The sequence below is a fragment of the Bos javanicus genome, chromosome 7, assembly GCF_032452875.1.
Source record: "Bos javanicus breed banteng chromosome 7, ARS-OSU_banteng_1.0, whole genome shotgun sequence".
NCBI lineage: Eukaryota > Metazoa > Chordata > Mammalia > Artiodactyla > Bovidae > Bos > Bos javanicus.
Window position 1 is genome coordinate 21333176 of NC_083874.1, and position 26344 is coordinate 21359519.

The 26344-nt window shown below is 35.2% G+C and overlaps 1 protein-coding gene across 6 annotated transcripts in view; it reads left to right on the forward strand.

Moving 5' to 3' along the window:
• KIF3A (kinesin family member 3A) overlaps positions 1-22301 on the forward strand; it is a 92647-nt gene extending 70346 nt beyond the window's left edge. For 3 of the 6 annotated variants that reach the window (XM_061422821.1, XM_061422826.1, XM_061422820.1), the window contains exons 9-18: positions 5933-6031; positions 7668-7739; positions 12795-12951; positions 13196-13376; positions 13582-13692; positions 14047-14172; positions 15605-15658; positions 16176-16244; positions 16825-16949; positions 19299-22301. In XM_061422821.1, coding sequence (XP_061278805.1) covers positions 5933-6031; positions 7668-7739; positions 12795-12951; positions 13196-13376; positions 13582-13692; positions 14047-14172; positions 15605-15658; positions 16176-16244; positions 16825-16949; positions 19299-19347 — 1043 coding nt within the window. In that variant the 3' untranslated portion in view covers positions 19348-22301. Of the gene's footprint in view, positions 1-5932; positions 6032-7667; positions 7740-9803; positions 9813-12794; positions 12952-13195; positions 13377-13581; positions 13693-14046; positions 14173-15604; positions 15659-16175; positions 16245-16824; positions 16950-19298 lie in introns of all 6 variants that reach the window. The other 3 variants (XM_061422824.1, XM_061422823.1, XM_061422822.1) reach the window with 2 other exon arrangements.
• Positions 22302-26344: the final 4043 nt, after the last annotated feature.

Here is a 26344-nt window from a genome sequence, read left to right on the forward strand (position 1 = left end):
TACTTACATTATTAAGCATTTTCACATCAAGCTCAAGTAAAATTATGTAATATTTGTGTAGTGATTTAAAAATTCATTTGATTTACAACCTCCATCTCAGTCCTCATGATCTTTCATAAAGATTTCATATGATCACTTATTAAACAAGGAATTTTTGATTCTCTCTCTGAGTGAGTTCTACCATACATGTATTAGTTATGACCAGAGTTCTTTGTAATAGATCCCAGGCACTATTACTTGAAGTCAATAAAGCAATTACAGAGTTATGGGTAAACACAGTTTGTTGTTTGTTGTTGCTGTTCAGTTGCCAAGTTGCATTCCACTCCTTGCAACCCCATGAACTGCAGCACACCAGGCTTCTCTGTCCACTGTCTCCTGGAGTTTCCTCAAATTCATGGCCACTGAGTCAGTGATGCTATCTAACCATCTCATCCTCTGCTGCCCCCTTCAGTCTTTCCCAGCATCAGGGTCTTTTCCAATGAGTTGGCTCTTTACATCAGGTGGCCAAATTATTGGAGCTTCAGCGTCAGACCTTCCAATGAGTATTAAGGGTTTGTTTCCTTTAAGATTGACCGGTTTGATCTCCTTGCAGTCCACGGTCCTCTCAAGAGTCTTCTCCAGCACCACAATTCAAAAGCATCAATTCTTTGGCACTCAGCCTTCTTTATGGTCCAACTGTCACATCCATACAGGACTACTGGAAAAACCATAGCTTTGACTATGTGGAACTTGGTTGGCAAAGTGATACCTCTGCTTTTGTATTTCTGCTTTTTCATATGCTGTCTAGATTTGTCATAGCTTTCCTTCCAAGGAGCAAGTGTCTTTTAATTTCATGGCTATAGTCACCATCTACAGTGATTTTGGAATCCAAGAAAATAAAATTTGTCATTGTTTCCACTTTGCCCTTCTATTTGTCTTAAAGTGATGGGACCAGATGCCATGATCTTAGTTCTTTTAATGTTGAGTTTTAAGCCAGCTTTTTCACTCTCCTCTTTCACCATCGTCAACAGGCTCTTTAGTTCGTCTTCACTTTCTGCCATTAGAGTGGTATCATCTGCATATCTGAGGTTGTTGATACTTCTCCCAGCAATCTTGATTCGAGCTTGTGATTCATCCAGCCCAGCATTTCTCATGATATACTCTGCATAGAAGTTAAATGAACAGAGTGACAATATACAGCCTTGTACTTCCTTCCCAGTTTTGAACCAGTCATTTGTTCTGGTTCTGTTTCTTCTTGACCTGCATCCAAGTTTCTCAGGAGGCAGTTAAGGTGGTCTGGTATTCCCATCTCTTTAAGAATTTTCCACAGTTGTGATCCACACAAACAAAGGCTCTAACATAATTGGTGCATTGACTGCTCATGGAAACCTAGTTTACTATAAGTGAAAATTGATTGCATGGCCTTGAAAATATGCTTTCATATTTGAACATGAGATTCTATTTTGGAAATCCTTTTCTAACAAGATATAATGTTAGATGTTTAGAAAATTTGAAGACCTTGTCATGAGGGTGAGAAATTTACCAACCGTTGTTAGGTGGTCAGTAACTCCCTGAATCGTAATGCTATGAACTAGCTGGCACAGGGCTCCTTTGCATACCTGGTGAATAAAGGGCTTTGAAATTGCCTTTCTCCAGTCTGCAGGGAAACTGGTTAAATCAGATGTAAAATCCAGATCCAGACATCATAAACATTTGAAGAAGGTGCTGATTCAGTAAATTTGAGTAAGATTTTTGAGGAAGAGCTATAATTTAGCTGCCTCTTAGATAATGAAATTTGGTATTTTAACTGTGACCACTAGGTGGTATTTATAGTCAGTATGTTTCAAAGATGTAAAATTTCTTAGATTTGTTAGTATTGAGTTCATACCTTTATATTTCTGACCCAGTTTTTACATTTTAAAAATTGTGGTAAAATATATAATACATAACATAAAATTTACCATTTTAACTATTTTTATGTTAAGTTCTGTGGCATTAAGTACATTGGCATTGTTCTTCATCTGTCACCACCATCCATCTCCAGGACTTTTTAATAATCCCAAAATGAACCTCTCTCTGTACCCATTAAATGCTAAATCCCTATCCCTCTCTCTCCCTCAATCCCTGGTAATCATTATTCTACTTTCTGTCTCTATGAATTTGACTGTTCTAAGTACCCCATAAAAGTAGAATCATACAATATGTCTCCTGTTGTGTCTGGCTTATTTTACTAAGCATAAGGTCCTCAGTAGTCGTCCATATTGTGGCATGAGTCAGAATTTTCTTCCATGTTTCCTTTTATCCTTTCATCTGTTAATGTATACTTGTGTTGCTTCTACCTTCTGACTATTGGGAATAATGTTGTTATGTATGTGGATGTACAAAAATCTGTTCGAGTCCTTGCTTTCAGTTCTTTTGGATATATATCCAGAGGTGAAGTTGCTAGATATATGGTAATGCTAACTTTATTTTTAATTAACTTCATTTTATTTACACTCTTAGGACATTTCTTATAATCCAGTTAATAGAGTTGATCATAGGAGTAATCTAAAAATAGGTGAAACTATTAAAAGAATAACTTTTTAACTTTTATTTCAAAATAATTTTAGGTTTATAGAAAACTCACAGTATAGCAAGGAGAGTTCCTATGTACCTATTACCCAGCTTCTCCTGATGTTAACATCTTACATTATCACACCAGGAAATTTATAGTGATAGAAACTTTTTAACTAATCCATAGATTCTTACTAGAATTTTGACAGTTTTCTCTTCAATGCCCTTTTTTTTTGTAGTTCAGGATCCAGTTATAGATCATGCATTGCATTTACTGGTAGTTGTCATGTCTGTTTAATTTCCTTCAGTCTCTAATTCCTCGGTCTTTGTAATCATGACATTTTGAAGAGTATTGGTCATATATTTGTAGAATGTTCCTCAATTTGAATTTATCTGTAGTTTTCTCATAATTATTCTGCAAATGTTCACCACTGAAAGATTCCTTGGAGAAGGGAAAGGCTACGCACTCCAGTATTCTGCCTGGAGAATTCCATGGACTGTATAGTCCATGGGGTTGCAAAGAGTGAGACACAACTGAGTGACTTTCACTTTCACTTCTCATAATTATTCTGCACATTTTCTCCACTGTAAATTTATTTTATTATTTCCTTTGTAATTTATATCTTGTGGAGATATACTTTGACACTATACAAAACTTCTGTTTCTCATCATACTTTTCTTCCCGTGATTTTAGCATCCAACAGTAGTTCTGTGGATTTGCTCAGTGATAACGTTTTCTTCCCATTTTTCTTTCTAATGTTTAGTGTTCTGAATTTTAGTGTAAGGAAGATCAGTCTCCTCTCCCCTATTATTTTTTAATGTCAGTATGGACTCATGGATATTTATTTTAGTCTGTGGGTTTATAATACAATAATATTATTTATTTTATTGTTCAAATTGTTCCAGCTTTGGCCATTAAGTTTCAGGGTAGTTCCTGTATCCTTTCAGCATGCTCTCACCAGTTTGTTTGCTTATCACTTCCTCATTATCTGGCACCACAGATGTTTGGGGCTCATTTTTATATTTTTCTTACCTTGTTCTTAAAATCATCTGTTTCTCCCTGGTTCCTTTCATTGGAGAATGGTATTTAGAAACCAAGATTTAGGCATTAGGTGTACTCATTGCTACCAGGGTGTCATTGTTTGTGGACCTGAAGAAATATATGTTTAATGAATTTCTTCTCCCAAGACTCTGAATTCTTTCTACTTTTTGTTTTTTAGGTTCAACTATTCTGAAGGAGATCAGCCCTGGGATTTCTTTGGAAGGAATGATGCTAAAGCTGAAATTCCAGTACTTTGGCCACCTCATGTGAAGAGTTGACTCATTGGAAAAGACTCTGATGCTGGGAGGGATTGGGGGCAGGAGGAGAAGGGGACGACAGAGGATGAGATGGCTGGATGGCATCCCTGACTCGATGGACGTGAGTCTGAGTGAACGCCGGGAGTTGGTGATGGACAGGGAGGCCTGACGTGCTGCGATTCATGGGGTCGCAAAGAGTCAGACACGACTCAGCGACTGATCTGATCTGATCTGATTATGATTAGTATATATTTTACTCCCTCCCACCCAGTTATCTTTATTTTCCTAGACATTTCATATGTGGACAGTGGTAATTTTAAATAACTACTTTGAAGGTGCCATAGCACTGATTTGCATTAATATTAGCTTTGTAATTTCCTTTAAAAAAATTTTTTTTAGATTAACATACTTGTTGTACAAATAAGCCCTTCTTCTATTACTTGATGCGATATAGTCCTAAAAGTGGGATCGTGTGTTAGATGACCATTGTATGGCTCTTAAACTATAAAAAGGTTGGATAAATTATTTAAAATCTTAGAGATTTTCCTGGTGGTCCAGTGGATAAGACTCCATGCTCTCAATTCAAGGGACCCAAGTTCGATATCTGATCAGGGAACTAAGATCCCATGTACCGCAACTAAGCCTGTGCGCCATAACTACAGAGCCCACGTGCTCTAGAGCCTGCCAGCTGCAACTGGAGAAGCCTGCACATGGTAATGAAGACCCAGTGCAGCCAAAAAATAAAGCAGCAAAAGAAATGAGCCAATGAGATGTGGCATTTATAAAAATAAGTAAATGAAATCTTAAACAGAAAACTGAGGAAAAAATGCATTCCAAAAGTGATCATATTTTTCAAACATTGAAATAATACCTCTAACATGTAACATTTAAAACTGTAAACTAATCACTTTAAAGTTTAAATAGGTCAAAGTCTTAAATTCTCTTTCAGTTCAGTTCAGTCCAGTCACTCAGTCGTGTCCGACTCTTTGCGACCCCATGAATTGCAGTACACCAGGCCTCCCTGTCCATCACCAACTCCCGGAGTTCACTCAGACTCACGTCCATCAAGTCAGGGATGCCATCCAGCCATCTGTCGTCCCCTTTTCCTCCTGCCCCCAATCCTTCCCACCATCAGAGTCTTTTTAAAGTTTGAATAGGTCAAAGTTAGGGTTAGGCTTGGGGTTGGGGTTAGGGTTGGGGTTAGGGTTAGGGTTAACTCATTTTTGCCAATGAGTCAGCTCTTCACATGAGGTGGCCAAAGTACTGGAGTTTCAGCTTTAGCATCATTCCTTCCAAAGAACACCCAGGGCTGATCTCCTTTAGAATGGACTGGCTGGATCTCTTTGCAGTACAGGGGACTCTCAAGAGTCTTCTCCAACATCACAGTTCAAAAGCATCAATTCTTTGGTGCTCAGCTTTCTTCACAGTCCAACTCTCACAGCCATACATGACCATGGGAAAAACCATAGTCTTGACTAGACGGACCTTTGTAGGCAATGTAATGTCTCTGCTTTTCAATATGCTATCTAGGTTGGTCATAACTTTTCTTCAAGGAGTAAGCGTTTTTTAATTTCATGGCTGCAGTCACCACCTGCAGTGATTTCGGAGCCCAAAAAAATAAAGTCTGCCACTATTTCCACTGTTTACCCATCTATTTCCCATGAAGTGATGGGACTGGATGCCATGATCTTCGTTTTCTGAATGTTGAGCTTTAAGCCAACTTTTTCACTCTCTACTTTCACTTTCATCAAGAGGCTTTTTAGTTTCTCTTCACTTTCTGCCATAAGGGTGGTGTCATCTGCATATCTGAGGTTATTGATATTTCTCCCGGCAATCTTGATTCCAGCTTGTGCTTCTTCCAGGCCAGCGTTTCTCATGGTGTACTCTGCATATAAGTTCTCTTTAGGAACTTTAAAAATAAAACCTCTGTGTATATCATATCTGTTTCTGAGGCTAACATATCTGATATACTCTCTAGGAATATTAAAATAAGGTTTGTTTTGGGCACAAAAACTTAATGAAGAAAGTTGATACAGGCGTTTCCTGAATAGGCAGTGACCTGGTACAGAATAAATATCATTGTATTAAATTTCTGTTCAAGGGGAAGAAATATCAGGCTCTGATATCAGCGGTTCAGAGGAAGAGGATGATGAAGAGGGTGAGGTTGGAGAAGATGGAGAGAAAAGGAAAAAAAGAAGGAGTAAGTTCATTTCAGTGTTCTAGAAATTAAATGAAATTGCTGCCTAATGACGGTTTAACATTCCTAAGGCTGTTGAGTACATGCTTTTTATTTTGCTATTTTTTTATTGTGGTAGCAGTTTGAACAGAGGATTTGCTATATACCTGGTTAACTTTGCATTATTTTTTCTTCCTATACTGATCTGTTATTTCTAGATCAATCAGCATACAGTATGTTCTAGTTTTTTATACTACTTAGAATTATAAAAATCTGTGATAGTGGATATTCCATTTTTAAATTTCATGTGGGATTTTAATGTGGGGACTTTTATCTGTGTTAGGGATCTGAATATTTTAGAAAGTTAAGATAATGTGAATTTTTTTCAAATATGATTAAGCTTTAAAAGTCATTGAGTTTTTAATAAATTTGTAGAAGGATTCTATTATATAATAGCATGTAAAATGTATTTTCTTTATAAAATGTACTGATCTGTTAACAGAGTGTTCGTTTCCAAGTATCAATTAAAACTGTATATTGTGATAAAGATATAGATGACAGTGCAAAAGAAAGACAAACATAATGGGCTACATTTCAGATCTTTCTATCTGAGTATTTATTTCAGAACTCTCTTCCATTAATGTGGATCATTGTTTTCGAGCTGGTGCATATTTTGCTTGTCTGAGTAAGATGTTCTTGCTGAAAATAACTCATCACTGTTTGATCAGGTGTCCCAAATTTAAAAGCCATAGAGAGTCCTTCAAAAGGCAGGAAAAATATAATTTAGAGCAAGAGTTGGCAAGTAGTCTGCTGACCAAAATCAGCCCACCACCTGTTTTTGTAAATGTAGTTTATTAAGCAGCCATGTTCATTTGTTTACATACAGTCTACAGCTGTCTTCACATGTGTCTGTATGGCCTGTGAAGCCTAAAGCACTTATCTTCTGTCCCTTTACAGCAAGTGATTACTGACCCTTGATTTAGAGAAACGGTTTTGTGTCCATACATATTTTTTCAGAGTAAGCTATTCAAAGCTGAAACAGATAATAGATTTGTTTAAAAATGAAAATTTGAATTTAGAAAAATGCCATTGCTTACTTACTATATTAAAATATTTAATAGTAACATCTTCCTTCAAGGCTTAGAAATTTTCAGAATTTCAGTAAGCCTTCTAAAGTTTTTCTGTGAAACTTTAAACATGTATATCTGATAGTTTGATGTTTTGGAGATGAAAGAGTGAAATTGGAGACACACCCAAACTGTTTGTATTAAAGGGTAATTTATCATTCCTATAACTTTAATTGTGCATGACTTTTAAGCTCAGTTCTATTAGTTTATCAACGTAAATGGTTTAAATAGACTTATTTGTCACCAAGTGACTTATTTTTTATTCTTGTCATTCCAAACCTCTGAATTACTATAAGTGAATAGTGAGGTTTGCCTACAGTGGATACTTAAAGGAATACAGTTTCTAATTCCCCTGTATGGCTTTGTAATTAGAGAATACTACATAGACTGCCAAGACTGATTTTAAGGGAAAGTAAGTTTTGGTTCTTTAATACAAAACTTGATTGTCCTTTAAAATTCTTTCTCTGTGTATGTGTTCATTTTCTTGTTCCTCTTTCTTTGGTTCCCGTTGGGCTCATTTCTTTGTCTTCCAGGCAGTAGCAGCAGCAGTAGTTCAGACTCCACATGTTCTGTCATAGAGAAACCTCTGGATAAGTTCTTGCCTAGTGAGTGGTAGCTCTTAAATTCTCTAACAGAGCTTTGGCTTTTCCATAACTCATGGGCTTCATTTGAGAAATGCTGCACCGCTCCCTGTCATGACTTAAAGAATACATGTTGGACTTCTCAGTAAAACAAAGCATGTGGTGATATTTCCTCCCCTCTTCATTGCTTCCAGTTAACCATAATTGTTAAAACATATGCTTAAGCTTATGTTTGAGACAATGGAAGAGAGATTCATGCTTTTGCAGTTGAGATAATGTAAAGAGAGCTAGTAAGCTGTATAGGAGAATAACTCTTAAGGTTCCTTTTCATGTTTCGTCATACTCCTAGTCAGTGTAAGGGACCTATCTATAATAACAAAATTCTGAATTTCATAAGGTACACATTATGTTTGGAAGTACAGTGGTGCCAATTATAACATATCTTGTAGTTTAAAAGATTTTATGCTTTGGCGTCCTATTCTTAGGGGTAACTTAAGACCAAAAGCTCCCAAATAAAGAAAAATGTAAAGTTTGAAGCAAGTAAAGATAAATTGAATGGTATTTTATATCAAATTACCATTTATCTCTATTTCTAAATGACCTGATTGATTTTAAGAAACTTTCTATGTTATGATTAGAGAATTCAGATCCACAAGAAATTGTGCAGGATCTGTCTTATTTCAAATCTAAAGCTTTTTCTTAAACCATAATTTTGACAAGTATTAATTTTATTTATATTTTAGTTTCAGAAGAAAAGAGAATTGATGCTTTCTTGTACTAGCTTGCAGCTTACTGCTTTTTAAAACATTATCTATATATTCTTACCTTTCCAAAACTAATAACAAAAACATTTGGTTGTTCTCATGCTTTTAGCTTTCTAGAGGAAGAATTCTCAGAATATTAGGAATTATTTTCTCTATTGTCCTTATATTTTTTCAAGACAGTTAATTTCATAAGCTAACTCAAAAGACATGACATTGCTTTAGAAACCATATAGAAGTCTCATTTTGTATTATAAATCACTAAATGTAAGAAAATATCTGAGTGGGAGGTATTATAATTTAATTTTCTGTTTTAAAATTTTACTTTAATTCTTAAAAGGTATTTACATGAAAATTTGTTATGAAATGAATTGTAGTTCAAGCAGTTTTAGTTACTCTTTGTGTACCTAGTGTATAATGTTCAGTTCTTTTGTTGCACTGTGGGTATGTTGATGACGTGGAAAGATGGTTGCCCTAGCATGTGGTTGCTGTGTGTAACTTGTATGTACCTTCCTTTTTAAAAATATGAATGGCCCTTTTTTTTTTAGGTGTTGTTTGCTTGAATCATCAATTGATCATTTACTTCTATAGAATCATTATAATTACCCTTAACAGTCTACTAATAGATTGAATGCAAGTTTGTTACTGTACAGGTGTACTTCACTTTATGCAATAAGCATTTCTTGAAAATGCTTATAAATCAAGTTGGGAAATCAGTTGTATTGGGAGAATTGCTGTCTTTAAAAATTCTTTATTAAGTGGTTCTGTTAGTTACATGATCACTGCAAATTTCTCTAGTTTATTTGTTTAGTTGGTTGAAGGTTTTGCGTTCGATTTTCTTAAAGGGGGGCACACCTGTAATGTATCCTTATTAGAGGTCATTGAATTGGGAAATTTTGAAAATGGACAGTGTGACTTCTGCTACTTTTAACTTACTAATTTTTAAAATTGGCTTTATTTCCTGTTTTGCTCTTTATATTACTTGCCAGGTCTTAGCAGGTTCCCAATTCCATGTCCTCTATTTGTTGCTCAACTGTTATATTTGCAAGTTTGGGAGTCAAGGTTGATTAGAAATATGACTAAATTAATCTTACTGTCCTTGCTTAAATTATCATCTCTGATTATGTTGCATATACTTTTCTTTTTGCATAAAACTGATCTATTTCAGTTTGTATAATGATTGTACTCCTATACTTATACTGTAAATAAATGCTATAATACATTTTTCTTTGTTTTACAAAAGAAATAATGTTTTTTTCTTTTTTTCCTCTTCATCTCTGTGCATATGCTTCCTGTCTCCGATTTGCTTACTACTTCTTGTTGAAAGATCAAGCAGGTTGGTGTGATTGATTTGCACTCCACATGGTACGATTATTTAAACTATAGAGAACTTTTATTTAACCACATTACAATTTTTTAATTCATTTTTTTACAAGGTAAGTATGTGTCTTGTATTTTAAAGTATATTTCAGCTTTAGCATTTTTAAAATTCCTTTTTTATTCAATTCTTTTTTAAAAAGCTTATTTTAGTTTTTATTAACAAAGGTATTAGGAACATTTTAGTTTCCAAATTATCTTCTTAAGGAAACAATTCTGAACTACTAGCTTGACAGTGACACATTGTATATTCTAGACCTAATTAACAAAATAAGCAATAAAAATAAATATATCACCAGAACCACATGGCATAATCATTTCTCTCAATTCTTAAAGACCTAGTAAGCCAAATTTTAGAAATATAAATGATTTCATATACAAGCATTTTCCTCCTTTTTTTAAACCAAGGACTCAAATGCCTGGTTATGTATGGCCATGGATACTCATGTAATGAAAATGAAGTTAATTCAATAACACTTCCTAAAATTCTTCCCTTTAATTTTGCCTTGCCGAAGTTCACCTCAGTTTTGGTTAGAGGATGTGGTAGATGGGAATTAAAATATTTATCACTCCTCTTTGGCTCAGTTAAATATTCTGTGGCATTAACATTCTTTTTAGATTTTTTTTACTTGAAACTTTGTGTTAAATTTTTACAATTTTAGAAGGTTTTTTTTTTTTTTTTTTAATTGGTTGGTTGGTTGGTTTGATTCATTAATATATTTTTAAAATCTTAAAAAAAAAATCCAAAAGTGACTTTTCATAATATCATGTTTTTAAGTGCCTTGTTAAAGTTGCTACATATCCACATTTAGCTTACAGTAAATGCAATTCATCAGACTAATTCTGGCTAAAATAATATATTACTTAAATATCAGACTTTTGAAACTGAAACTATGTATATATGGTCATTTTTATGAAAATGCTGTGAGGACACAGTAAGATTTTTGCTGCTAAAACATCAGTTTGAAAATATTACCTGAATAATTTTGAATAAGTGAAGCAGTTCAGGCATAGTAGTAATTCGTCAATAGGCATGTACTTTTGTATCTCTACACATATATATATTTTCTTATTTAGCTGCTTTTTAATGCATTTGGAAACTATGTATTTTTAACTAACAACACAGTTGCAACCCTAGAAGCCTAAAAAAATGAATGTACGTGTGTTGAGGGGACCATTTCCTCTATACACATACAGTTTTCACACATACAATTTTTAACATATTTTCCATTTTTTCTTTACCATAATTATAGAGTCTAAAGGAAATCATAATTATTTTAGCGCATACACTTACTTTATACCTTAACTTACACTTTCCCCCCTCAAATTTCTAAGAAATAGTTACTACTGATGGGAAATCCTTTCTAGGAATTCATTGGGAATAAGAGTTAAATTACTTTTTAATATTACTTTTTAGCAGTATAGTTCAGAGTGTTCAATACAGGTGATTGTGCTAAAAAAGCCAATAGAGTCAGGTCTGTAACCTGACTTTGGGATGCAATGAATCACACCACACCAAAGCATGAATTTGGATCAGTGCTTTTGTTTACTCTTTTATTTAACTTATTCATCTTGTGGCTTTAGTTTGCTCTGGACTTACATTTCTGAAGAAGTGAAGGGTAATGTATTTTAAACCTTTGGGGGTTTTATATGATTTTAACCCAAAGAATTAAAGCTTGTGAATGATTCATCATCTTGTGGTTCCTGAAAGATTTTATTCAGATATATATATCTCCATCATCTTTATTTTTCAGTTCTCTTTCCTTGTCAGCATGTGGGGTTAGTTTTTGGGTGGAGACATTAACAGTTTATAAATTCTTCTACACTCTTCTGTGGTCCTTTGGGAAGGAAGTTAAGAATGACAGAAAGCTTTCAGGAGAGCCTCAGACCAGTTCTACGAAAAATTTGATTGTTTTTTCTGAAGGAAAGTACATTTCAAAGAAATTGTATTACCAGAAATGAATTATCTTTAATTCGGTTTCATAACAAGTTTAATAAGCTGGTTTTTCTTTTTTTCTTTTTCATTTTAATTTCATGATTTTGAAATTCATTAAATCTTTAGTGAACATTTACTATACATATATATATATATAAAACATTGTATTAGGCATTATAATCAAAATAGTCATTTGGAAATTATATTTCTAGCTGTATTATTTGATAATATTTCTACTTATATTTCACACTTGAAATGTTTAATCTGATTTAGGGAGATTTAGGATCCTGAATTTGACATAATAAGTTACTTTAGTTGTTCATTTAAGATTTGATGATATGTCATAACAGCTCAGCAACTAAAAAATGACTGGTTAATTACTATGTAACTGTTACATAATCAGTATAGCATTACTTCCTTTAAAAGTATGCTATGAAATAAAATACTTTCAAGTAATTTTATCAAGTAAAATTGTTAAAAACCTCTGGAGATATATTCAGTCTTAAAAACGACTTGATATAAATTCTGTCTGATTTGTGTGTGACTTTTACTTATTCGTTCATTTTTTTTTTTTTATTCGTTCATTTTAATAAATTTTGTGGGAAGGTGTTTTGAGAAGTGACTTGATTTTGTACCTGGTTATCAGAAAAAAGTAACTAAATAATGATACTGCTTTTTTGGTGAAATATGTCATTTGGGGATACAGAGATCTTTGCTTTTTTATTTATTTGGTTTTCCTGTTAATCTCTTTTCCTACTCGTCTCATTTTCTCTTTTACGTACTTTTGTTCTTAGTTATCATTGCACAGTTGGACAACAGTTTGCATTTAGCAGTTAAAAAATCTTTTAGGAACATAATAAGTAGAAATAAAAAATACTGTTCAGTTGATTTCCTTAAAATGTTGAGATTTGATTTTGTATTCTTGAGGAGTGTATCTTTGAAGGTAATGTGTATGTCTGAAATACTGACTCTGAAGTGATTGTTGCAATTAAATGACTCAAACAGGTAAAAAGAAAGTTTCCCCAGATAAGATGGTTGAAATGCAAGCAAAAATTGATGAAGAGAGAAAAGCACTTGAAACAAAGCTTGACATGGAAGAAGAAGAAAGAAACAAGGCTAGAGCTGAGTTGGAGAAACGGGAAAAAGATCTTCTTAAGGCCCAGTGAGTATTACTGAATTGAGATGAATTTGTGATTTAAATTTCTGGGTTTTTTCTTACAGTATGCATAAGCAAGAAAATTGAATTGTAATTAAAAGCAATACTACTACCCAGTTGTGTAATTTGAGAGAGATGTAATTACATTCCTATTATGAAATTATATATCTAAATTTTTGTTACATTTGGGTAAATTTAGTAGAATAGTACATAATTGATGGATATTGTGTATTCTCATTTTAATTAACAGACAGGAGCATCAGTCTTTGCTAGAGAAATTATCTGCACTGGAGAAGAAGGTAATTGTTGGTGGTGTTGATTTGTTGGCAAAAGCTGAGGAACAAGAGAAACTTCTTGAAGAATCCAACATGGAACTGGAAGAAAGGAGAAGAAGAGCAGAGCAACTTCGTAGAGAACTTGAGGAAAAAGAGGTGATGTGAATTTTTATTGTTGGTTGATGTTTCATCTGAGGTATTTACTTTTATAGTGAAAAGCTGAGCGTCTATAGTCTTAATAAAATTTTAAAGCATATCTATGGATTGCTTTGAAAGATAATACTTGCTAAACATTTATATCATTTGTTAATTAAGCTTTAATGAAGAAAATTATTCTGAAGTTCACCACTTTTTGTCATAGCAAGAACGCTTGGATATTGAAGAAAAGTATACCAGTTTGCAAGAAGAAGCACAAGGAAAGACCAAGAAATTAAAGAAAGTTTGGACTATGCTGATGGCTGCAAAGTCAGAGGTTGATCTCTTAGAAATTACCTGTTGTTGTTGTTTGAATTTTTTAGCTTTGATTAAGTATGATTAAGAATCCTAAAGGAGTCATAAAGTGTGCTTACAATTTTACAGAAATAAAATTTTCACCTTTATGTGCAATTTTAAATTTCATCTGTTAAGCTAGTAAAAATAGTTTATTTCAGCCTTAACTACTAATGTGGTGGAGTGGACAGTGATAGTGTTAGAATTTTCTGTCCATTATTTTTGTAAAAGAACTGGGTAAGCTTTTACAAAGTTTCCTTGACTACTGCCCTGTCAGATGAAATTGTTTTGTATTTAAAATCTTACTTGTCCTTAGTATTTTCATTGATTCTGGTAGATGGCTGATCTCCAACAAGAACATCAGAGGGAAATTGAAGGCCTCTTGGAGAACATTCGACAACTTAGCCGGGAACTGAGACTTCAGATGCTTATTATTGATAACTTTATACCTCAGGATTATCAAGTAAGTGGGAAGTTCTCTGACTTAAATATTAGGTCACTTGGCTGGGGTTAAGGACTAAAGAAATGCAATTTCTAATTTAATTAGCAGTAAATATTTACATTTCAGTTGTTGCTGATAAAATTTTCTTTAATTCCATCACATTTCACTCCAGCTGTTAACTTTTCTTAATATATATATTATTCTCCGTTTGAGTAACTAAGTATCTGAACAAGAATTCCTCATTCCTTAGGAGGAAGGCCAGATTCATGTAATTCATGTAAAGGCATAGGTCCTATTTGTTTTTTCAACATTCTTTATCCTATGAATAGAATAAACAGAACTCCTGTGCTAATTTTTTTCCCCTGTTTATGGATGCTAATTCTGTGCGTTTGAGGTGAAGTGGTAAAATAGACATATGAAATTTACCATGTTAACTTTTTAAGAGTACATTTCATTAAGTACTTTACAATACTGTACAATGATCACTACCATCCATCTCCAGATAGATGCTAACTCTGAATACTACTATAATTTTAAAATCAGAGCCTCTATTATTCTTTTCACCAAATATCTCTTTCCAGTACATTTTAGTAGACTTTAACATTGATTTTTAAATTTTATTTTAAATCTATGTACAGTTTTAAGAATTGTCTAAATATAAGCTTTAATTTTTTTTCTTTCTTTTCCTTTTCTTTCTTTTAAATCTGTGTACAGTTTTAAGAAATTTGTCAATTTAAGCTTAATATTATTTTCTTTTTCTCTTTAATTTTCTTTTCTTTCTTTCTTTCAGAATTAATATTTGGTTCACAGTACACTGTCCTTGATGGTCCTTGGATGGCCTCCTTTTATTTACTTATTTTGTAGTTAACTTGTCACCCAGAACAAAATCTAGGACCATTATAGTGACCTATTTTTAACCAAATGGTTTCTCTCTCCCCTCTTCCGTCCCTTTACCTCTTCACACTCAAGGTATCCACCATCCTGAATCCTAAATTCTTTATTTCCTTGCTTTATATTTTTATATAGTTTAATTGCATCTACTTATATTCCTTGAAGGTATATATTTTTAAATTTATAAAAGGGGCATCGCATGTGCTTGCTCAGTTGTTCAGTCATGTCCAGCTCCTTGCAAACCCATGGACTGTAGCCTGGCAGTCTCCTCTTTTCATGGGATTTTCCAGGCAAGAATATTGGAGTGGGCTGCCATTTCCTTCTCTAAGGGATCTTCCCAACTCAGGGATTGAACCCTCATTCTCCTGTGTCTCCTGCATTGGCAGGCAGATTCTTTACCACAGAGCCATCTGAGAAGCCCAAAAAGGGCATCATGCAATACATAATGTTCTGAAACTTAACTTTTTTCACTTAATATATTAAGATTTTAGTTCCATGTTTAAGTCAGTATTTTAAATGTTACTAAATATTAAAAGTAGATCATCTTTGACTCTTTTAAAAGGAAATGATTGAAAACTATGTCCATTGGAATGAAGACATAGGAGAATGGCAGCTAGTGAGTACTAACCTTCATCCTTTTATGAAACAGTTAATGGAATACTTCCTATAGACGGGAGTTGTGCTGGCCACAGTGGGGAGGTTGGTCCAGAGGATGAATCAGATGATCATCCACTAGGGTGGATAAGATGATTAAAGGTTACAACACAGAATATTCAGGAGAGATGGTGGTATTGGTTGGTGTGTAGGACCGAATGACCTCTGGGTCTACCTTTCTGTCCCAGCATTCAAGTCATGTTTTGTTCTTTTTTAAAAAAAACATTATTTATTTACTTTTTGACTGTATTGGGTCTTAGTTGCCCCATGGCATGTCGGGTCTTAGTTTCCTGACCAGGGGTTGAATCCACATCCCCTGCGTTGGCAGGTAGATTCTTAACCACTGGACCACCAGGGAAATCCCTCAAATAATGTTTTATGAGTGTACCATCAGAATATCTCATAGTAATTTACCTCATTCATAGTATTAATTGCTAATTAAGATAATTCTCCTCCCCCTCTTTTTTTCCTTTTTTGAGAAATGTGTTGCCTACACAGGAAATAACATGAGAAAGCAGACTCCAGTTCCAGATAAAAAGGAGAAAGATGTAAGAGTGCTTTTTTTTTTTTTAAAAAAAAAAGAAAACAAATTACAGTTGATTCTTCATAGGAATGTGGTCACTAAATTGTGTTATCATGATATCTGTTAATCAGCTTTGCTGAAAAATAGGCTTATATTTTGAGAGTAGAGGCTCTAGAATCGGGTGATTATTAGGGCAGTTCTGCTTACCTGCAGTCATGGGGGCAGCTTATCATTTCTGTATCACAAGAGGGGCATGGAGTCCTCTTCAGAAACTCTTTCACCACCTCTCTGGGTCTTGGGAATTTGTTTAGAGACTAGAATGTGTCTGTCCCTCTCAAAGCTGGTCCTAATCTTAGGTTAACAAGAGAAAGCAGCAGCTTTAGGGAAAAACCAACAGTTTTTATTTACTACTGAGGAATTTATAGCGGGTCAGGGCTTCTTCACCAATGATTGGTGAATACATTTGAGATATATGGCATTAGAAAAATATATCTGTAGATATTTATTTGGTTTTGTCTCTGGCTTTTTTCTAGGAGTTCATTCAGCATTTTAAATCTTCCCTCAAATCTGTGTGTTAGAATGTCTTATTCCTTTCCTTTATATAGCCCTTTGAAGTGGACCTTTCTCATGTGTATCTCGCCTATACTGAGGAAAGCCTTCGGCAGTCCTTGATGAAATTAGAGAGGCCACGGACTTCAAAGGGAAAAGCAAGGCCAAAGACTGGGAGAAGGTAAGAACTGTCTTTGGGTTCCACGAGCCAAGGCAATGAGATTTTCAAATTAGGTACATTGATGCTAAAGCTGAAACTCCAATACTTTGGCCACCTTATGCGAAGAGTTGACTCATTGGAAAAGACTCTGATGCTGGGAGGGACTGGGGGCAGGAGGAGAAAGGGACAACAGAGGATGAGATAGCTGGATGGCATCACCGACTCGATGGACGTGAGTCTGAGTGAACTCCGGGAGTTGGTGATGGACAGGAAGGCCTGGCGTGCTGCAATTCATGGTGTCGCAAAGAGTCAGACACAACAGCAACTGAAGTGAACTGAACTGAAGGGAAATTTAATTAACATGATAGTGAAAGTCACTCAGTCATGTCCAAGTCTTTGCTACCCCATGGACTGTACAGGGGGTATAGTACTCTCCAGGCCAGAGTACTGGAGTGGGTGATCTTCCCAACCCAGGGATCGAACCCAGGTCTCCCTCATTGCAGGTGGATTCTTTACCAGCTGAGTCACAAGGGAAGCCCAATTAACATGATAACTATTTAACTAAATAATTCAAGTCCTTATGTAGTTCGGATTTGAGTGAATAAAGACCTGGCTAAAGAAATAAGGTCTTCTAACTTCTTTAGCCCTCCTGACTAGTAGAATTTATTTCTAATTTACTTTCTTCTTTACAAATGTGTAATAAGGCAAATTCCTCGATCTTTGTATTAATTTTTCTAGTGAGATGCAAATTAATTTGCCTGGTTAGACTCTCAAGGTATTGTATTCAACTGATTCATTTTTCTGTCATGAACATTGTCTCAGGAACCTTGATTTCCTCAGTTACCAGTTAAAGAAAACTTCTCTGACTACCATTCCCTCTCCTTTGTGGTCTAGTTTTGACTGTTGAGTAGTTTAAATGTATTGTAATGTAGCCCAGGGAAACCAGGATATGAAATTGCTGGGCTGGAGCTTGTTTATTCTCTCCCTTCCTTACATCAAATACTGTTGAGCTTAATCAAACTGACTGTAAGACTTTGGGTGTAAAATGATAGGAAATAATAAGCTTTTATTTTTCCCTACTTTGAGTACATAGCCTTCACCCTACATGTAACTCAAAAGTCTTAAGTTTTAATGTTTTTGTGTTACATAATCTTATAGGCATAACCTAACTTTTATAAATTTTGGAAGGAGAAATCAGCATATTAAAAGTATACAAATTTTTACGTTCTCCAGCATTTAGATGTCAGACATGAAAAGCTTTTCATATGCCAAAGGAAGCTATGCATGTATTATTAATAAATGAAGCAAATTGGTTCAAAGAAATACAAATTCCTCTAATCATTAAGTTTTTCACTTTTAATGGAGGTGTTTTCCTCCTAACTTTACAGTTATTAAAAAAAAAGTAACAGGCAAGTGTGATGATAAATGGTAAGACAGTTGGCCTCAATGTAGGAGAAAAATAGGCATTGGTATGCTGGGATAAAATGGAACAGGGTGTGGTCTGAGTAGCTGCTACCCTGTTTCTAGTGAATTTGGGGGAACAGGGCCCATTGTTTCTGGATCTTCCTATGTCAAAGGAGAAACCAGAAATAAGAATTATTTATATGAAGTCTCTGTTTTTAGTCACTTTTAAGAAACTATGTGGACTTGAAACAGCCAAGCAAATAATAAGATATTTGGATATAGATTTCAGAATGCTCATTTTAGTCTAAAAAAAAAAACTGTGAGTGAACATTAGATGAGCCAAACCCAGCACCTCTGTGTACCAGAATTAGCCTGCTGTATTGTGAAAACAGTACATGGCCATAAATACAGACAAATATGCACATTAAATGGTTTTTTGATATTAGGTTACATTACTTGATAATGTTCGATGTGATGTTCCTCATTAGAAACACACAGTTCAGTGTACTAAACAAAACTGCAATAAACATGATACATTAATGGAGCATTTCCATCAGTTCCTACACAGTCATCTATGAGGTGTTGCTTCAGGTGATTTGTGGCTCTGATTTTCACTGAATAAGCTGGAACCTTTAGCACACTCCAGAAAAGATAATCAAGGAGTTCAAATCTGGCAGGCATGCAGACCACTTGGCCTATCCACATTGTCTAGTCTGATTTATCATTCACTCATTCCCTCATCACTGTGGGTGGTGGAGTGCAGTGCCATGCTCTTGGGCTCACTCTAAGTGACTTGCCCTAGCCTGAAAAGGCAGGCATTAATTGATCTCTTAACATAGCATGTCAAACCTTGACTGGTTTCTAGATTCTCTGGCTGCTTGATATTATCTATTACATAATGTAAAGTGTTTGTACTTTTGTCTTTTAGGGAAGCATTCATGTTTTCTTTTTCTCTTCTCCAAACAGAAAGCGTTCTGCAAAGCCTGAAACTGTAATTGACTCTTTACTTCAGTAAACGTTACAGACTTAAAGTCAAAATAAAAATTAGTGATATTCTCATGCCTGGATAAAATATTTAATTAAAACATTGAAGACTTTTGTGTAATTTCCTGTAATGCAACTTGTAAATCATGGAGTAAGACTGGAACTAATAATTTGCTTAATATCTTTTAGTCCATATATATTAAGTTAATATAACATTAAAATTGTACCACTGGTAATTGTTCAAATTGTCATAATTACTTTTTCAACTTATACTGTGCAGGGAAGTTGAAGGAGCAGTTCATACTATAGAGAGTTGCAGTTTAAATGTATACATAAGTCTACTAGTGATTTACTCAACTACTATCTATTTAGATAACTGGACAGATATTCAAAATAGAAAAAAAAGAAGAATAAGTCCTGTTTTGCACATAGAAAGTTGCAGGTCTAGTTGTCCTGTGGTTTCCTGTTACATATGAATATATGGGCTGCATATCTAAGAAATAATGGAATCCTAACACCCACCTGGCCTTCTAAAATATATTCTAATTTTTATACTCACATTCATTGCATTTAGTGTATGAGATGGGTGATCTTATTGACCTATAGAACACTTTTACGATTTGATAGTCTAGAAGTATACATGTTTAAGACACAAAAGCTGAAAATATGTTTCATCTGGACCTCTCTTGACCTTTTCTGCCACTTTAACTTCAGGTCAAAAATTTTGTTTGATTTCATGTTTCTTGAAACATTGAATTTGTACCTAAATATAAAGGAGTCACCCAGTTACATAAAATTAAGAAGCTAAATATTGGTCACTAATATTTGCCTCTGTAGGTATTATTTTTTAAATTCACTTTGAAGCTTGATTAAGGGATACTTTCCTGTGTCTGACTTCTAAATTTTGATGGCAATTGCTCTGTCTCTCCCAGTTGAGAAAGATCTCCGTTTTCTGGAAAATACAACCAAAGCAGGAAAAATACCTTTTAATTCTTTGCCTTTAAAACACTTTGTTTTGTCTTTCTTCTTATTTTATAAAGAAAATAGTCTTGCCTGAATTTCTTCCATTGACAATTCCAATTAGACCATACCTCTAAAATAAAAATTATTTTTATTTTATAGTAAAAAAGAAAAGTTGTCATAGATAGAATTATTGTTTTTTTGTTGGCTGCTTGTAAAATTTTTATTTTTTTAAGTTATGCTACTCTAAAACCACTATATATATATATATATATATTTATCTTTTATGAGTTTTAAAATTATGTAATCACCCCTGAAATACATTGGCTACACATTTTAAGACTGCATAAATTAGTAAGTTTGGTTAAATATTGTTTTACAATTACAAAGCTATGTATAGAATGGGAGTGAAGGTAGCATACTTGTGAATTGTGTAAAAATGTGTCCATAAACTTAAAGTACATTTCAAAGGTGATGTACTAAATATCTTATGTATGGTGAATTTTTTCTAGGTAAGAAGAATTGGATTTAACTAACAGCATTCTCTTTGTGATGTGCAAGATAGTTAGACATTTATAACTTTGTGGGGCATTGTTTAGATACTGTGAAGACTTGAGGTGAACTTATGTCTTGTAAAAGCTTTGTGTAACCAGAATATCTTGGGAGTTATAGATGCACATTTAAGTCTATTAGTAATTAGAGAAATCTTAATTTTACCAGTAGAAAAAAAAATGACTATGTCTTTTTTTTTTTTTAAAGTCCACAGGTCTAGCCTTTAACCATCCATTTAATAGAAAAGGGATAACTTTTGCATTAAGCTTTAAAACATTAAGGAAAATTTAAGTCAGCATCTTAGATATTTTTCTTTTCCATGTCACTGCAGTAACAAAAAGAAAGCTATAAAAAGTCAAAACATTGATAAATTTTAAAAATAGGCTGCTTTAGCATTACATTAGAACTGATATCAAGATTAGATATTGGAGCCAGGCCTGAGTCCCCATGTGAAAGCATGGGAACCTAGCGTTAAAGCTGTTCACTTAGCTCCAATCATAGCAGTCCTGTGGTTCCTTCACATTTACTTTGTGTCATTGTCCACAAATGAAATATTTGTAACTTCAGTGTTAGTTTCATGAAAAGATAGATAAATTTGCTCATTATTTGAAATAAGAAACATTTAAAATGAGTGTCACATATAAGTAGGTTATTGAATGTGAATGGCGATTTTTTCTCTTTAATTTAAAAAAGTAATATTTATTAAGAGGAGCCTTGGTAGAATGTTGTTTGTGGTATGTTCTTTAGTAAACCTTGCAAATATATGTAGTAATAACTGAGATATTAAAATATGATAGTATTCCCCATTTCTGTTTAGATTCTTGTGAGGTGTAGGGTAATTAAGGTGGGAGGTTTACCTCCATGTGTTCGTCCCACAAGTAGAATCAGTTTCACATGCTGTGTCATCTATTTTTTGAGAAAAAAGGACCTTTTTTTGCTGCACGAAATTTAAGGTTACTTTGGGGGAGAGGGTGGTGCTACTTCAACTAACATTTTTTTTTAAATTATGATTGTAGCTTTAGTTTGTTGTGTTTCTTTTTCATCTTTTAATAACATTTTTCCCTTAACTGTTATCATAAGGAAAGTCCCTCCCTTTCCTGCAGGGCTGTAAATTAAAGGATGGGTAGAGTTTACATTTAAGTACGTCAGTGTCTGCCCAGTTTATTAATGTATGCATCTGTGTTCCTTTTTAGTTACTCTTTGATATAAATGCTAGACTAAAACATAGATCTTCCTAGTGCCTTTGAACTTCTACTGTAGTCTAATTGAAATCATCAGTAACTTCAATAGCATTACTACAATACTGTATACTGGCCAGAATTACAAATTGTATGATGAGTTTGTTGCATTAATTTCAAAAGCCACACTTTCACTGTATTTTATGTATAAATTGTATTTGTTCAAGTTGTATATATTAATATTGTATGTATACATACAGCACGCTTAAGTAAGAAATAAAAATCTTTAGCCTAATGCCTGTAATTGTGGTCTGCTGCTTTACTCAACTGTTTTTGTGTTTGCATCCACCTTGATCTTAATAATTAATAAGCAGGTTCTTTGTGCTTGACATCTCAATTTCATGAGGTTAAGAGAAGCCTGTGTAGTTTTGTACCAGAAACTCTTAATGTTGTGGGCCTTTAAACAGAAGTCATCCTGATACAGAAACCTGGGAGAGATGTTTTTAAAAATGCTTCTCATTGATAAAAATTTATTTTCACCAAAAAAAATTTAATCTAAGTTTTATTATCCTTGTCATTAGGTATTTGAGAACAGAAACAAGTCTATATGGAAAATGTATCTCACTAAGAGATAAAAGACATATCTTAGTGGTGACAGTATCATCATCTCTTTCAAAAACTTAATTTGCTCAAAATATCTCAAGCCATAATATTGCTTGAATTATTGTTAATGATGCATTCTTTTCACAAACACTTATTGATTATTAGGCAGCCACAAGAAGTTCACAGTGGACATTACGAAGTTTTGATTTGTCGGCAAGTTTCAAAGGATTTCTCTATACAAAAATGTGCTTTTTGTATAGAGAAGGGGACTCCTCTGGCCATTTTAGATCTTGCTCTCTCGCTCTTCCCAACTGCTTGTTGGTGTAAAACTGCTACACATGTGTAGAATATGAAAGTAAGATTAGAGGCCTGCCATCGTGTAAGCAAGAGAATCAGTAGTGCACCGTCGCACTCGCTGCCCCTCCTCCCCAGTTGAATTCTGGAGCTATGATACTCACTTTGACCGAGCAACACCACTGAGGCACACCCTCAGGGAGCCTGTTGCTGCTTGTGTTGTCAGGATGCTGCTGAGGTCATTGTTCATCCCACCTTCCTATGAAGACCCTTGAGAGTCTGTTTTAAATTCAAATACTAAAAACAGAGCAAAATAAAAATCCCAAGTACCAGCCTAAGGTACCTCAGTTCGCATGTGCCTACAGGAACTGTTAACACAGTTCTGAAGCTGCAGCCTAAACTTAAAGTGAGCCTTCTAAACAAGCTATAAGATTATCTGAATGTCTCATTCTTAAGCTGTTTCATTTGCAAAGCAAATCAAGTATTCAGTCCTCCTTCGGAAGTTGAACACATGTGTGGGAAAATGATTATGAAGAGGCTACTTCAAAAAGAACCTGTTTCCTCTCTGCATTTATCTTGGGCTTCCTGTGACCCAATCTTAAAGTTACTTTTATCAATGTTATCAGAACATCACTTTGTCTTACCCAAACACGTTTATGGCTCTGACTAAAGAATATGACAGATCAGACATTCTTCTACACCTGCTCCCCTCCCCCACCCCTCTTTAGAGGCCTGGGGAAATTTTAGTTTTTAATCAAAGACTTTATTTCTCCAGCTTTACAAAGGAATTTAACTGGGACTTTACAACTGAATAAAATATTTCTCAGAGTTGATACCAATCTTAACAAGAGGATATTGCCTAACCCAACCTAAACTGCTAGAGTCGTTACAGAAATATTATGTTGACCTTGATTTCTATTCCATCATGGGTTATGCCGCTCAATCACCAGGTGTCTTCTGCATTTACTGTGGACCCATGCATGGCTCATGGCCATATGAGTGGAGAATGACATGTCAAGGGCTATACTGAAGGAGGGTGAATGGTGAGCTACCAGGCACAGCATTCCTCCCTAGCAGCTGACCCAGTGCCTAGCACATGTCTATCTGACTGGAGAGTCAGAAAAGGTTCATCCCAGGAGAAGTGCTGTTCAAGGTGTTAAAGCAGTGGAATGGGTGCGGCAAGGCATTCCAGGCAGAAGGAGTAATGTGAGTATCATGTGCATTGGTGGCCTGCTTGAAGTAAGGCAAAAGAGGTAGGGACTGATGATCCTGAAGAGGAAAGAGACAAGCCAGGATCCAGTTGTCGAAGAGTTTTCTTTAAGCAATGAGAAGCCACAGAAGGATCTTAAGGGGGTGACTCACATTATTTGTGTTTTAGAAAAACAACTGCTGAAAAGATTGTGAAGGATTAGATTCGGAGGAGCTGGGAGAGCAGATGATGTACTCACCTGTGCCTTGGAGGCTGGGACAGTCATGGGCCAGAGGAACCAACCTCCTCCTCTCCTTGCTGGCTGTCTTGCCCTCAAGACCGGCCCCTAGGCTGAGGGAACCTATGTATCTTTACTTTTCTTTACTGATGTTGCTAACAGGTACCCAGGTATGCAGTCACCACCTAAAACATCTGAACATGTTTGTGTTTGGTTTAATGCTGGCTAATAGGAAGCAAGCAAGGAAGAGACAGCCTAGAGACTGAACATTGAACAAGGAAGAAGTTGACATGAAGGATGGATCAAAAGAAACACTAGAGCTGAGGAGAAAATTTCTTGAGTGTTCAAGGGCAAAGGCAGCTAACTAGGTTTGAAAACTCCACCTGGGAATGGAGCTCCAGTTGCACTAATCACTTGAACCAGGAAATCAGCTCCGAGACTAGGCAAAGTACTTGCTTTGCCCTCAATGGAAGGTAGTAGGAATTGCAGGGCTAACCTTGTATGCTGAGAGGCCAGGCCATGAGAAAACTGTGCCCTGCGCTTTGCCCTGAAATTCTGCATTCTCAGGTGATTTGGGCACCCTAAGAAGCTGACCAAGAGGACCTGCCGAGAAGGGTGGGAGAAAGTCAGGGCACTGGCGACTAGCGAGAGCCCTTGGTGCACTTTTATCAGTGGCTGGCATTTCTAACTTGCATTTCAGTGAAGATCATTCAGCTATAGATTGAGCAACCTGCTGTTTCTTTGACTTGCTTATTCAGTAAGTATTTACTATCTACAGATGCCAGTTGGAGAGAGACTGTGCTCATAGTTAGAAGGCGGAGATAGGATCAGCCTGTGCCGTCAGTGTCACACATTCCATGTGTGGACAAGACGCACGTCCCATGGAGTAGGTGTGGGCTGTAGCTAAGTTTCCTAAGTGAGCGTGCTGAAGCGATTACATCTCAACTTTCACTTAATCCTGACGTTTCTCTGCTTGCCCTTCTTACGTGTGTCCTCCCCGGTTCACGTTCTCTCACTCCCTTGGTAAACCCCAGCGCTTACTGTTGGATATTTCCATCCATGACAGACAGATGTGCCTGGAGCCTACGTGCGACCCTTCCGTGGCCTGTTCTAACTCTTTGTTCCGACTGCCTTTCTTTTTACCATCCTGGCCTCATACACAAACTATAACCCACAAGTCATATCCTGTGGCAGACTACAGCTCACATTAGCCATTGAATGCAAATGAATTAAAAGTTTTCATTGTGGCCTTAGAAGGCTCCATGACTCTGTTAGTTACTTGTTGCCCTTGGCATGCTGGTATTTTATGTGGGCAGGGTGAAACTGGCTGTGGTCAGGGTGAGACTTTAAGCTTTTGATTTGTTCCCTTATTTTGAAAGGGTTAAAAAGATGTTACATGTTTTGGTATAATTTTAGTACTAGTATTAATTTTTGTCATATGTGTGTGAGCAAGAATGAAAAGAGAATGCTCATTCACTGTTACTAGATCCATATTCTTGCAGACATGTCTTTAAAGGCAAATTTCAATGACTTGACATTTGGTTTTTGCCCTTTAATTGCTTAAAATAGCAACTTTATTGAGATGTGTCACATACTGTAAAATTCATCCTTTTAAGTATATCATTTAGTGGGTTTTAGTAGTTTCACAGAGTTGTACAGCCATTATGACTATCTAATACCAAAGCATTTTCATTACTCTCAGAAGAAAGCCTGTGTCTGTTAGCAGTCATTCCATCTTCCTTCATCCCCTCAGCCTCTAGCAACCAGTATTCTTACTTTTTGCCTCTGTGGACTTGCCTCTTCTGGGCATTTCTTATAAATGAAATCATACCATATGTGGCATTTGTGTCTGGCTCCTTTGAATTAGCATAGTGTTTCCAGGCTTCATCCATATCGTAGCATATGCCAATACTTTTCTTTTTACTGCCAAGTAATATTTGTATGGCTATACCATATTTCGTTTATCCATTCATCAGTTGATTGACAGTTGTGGTGTTTCTACTTTTTTGCTATA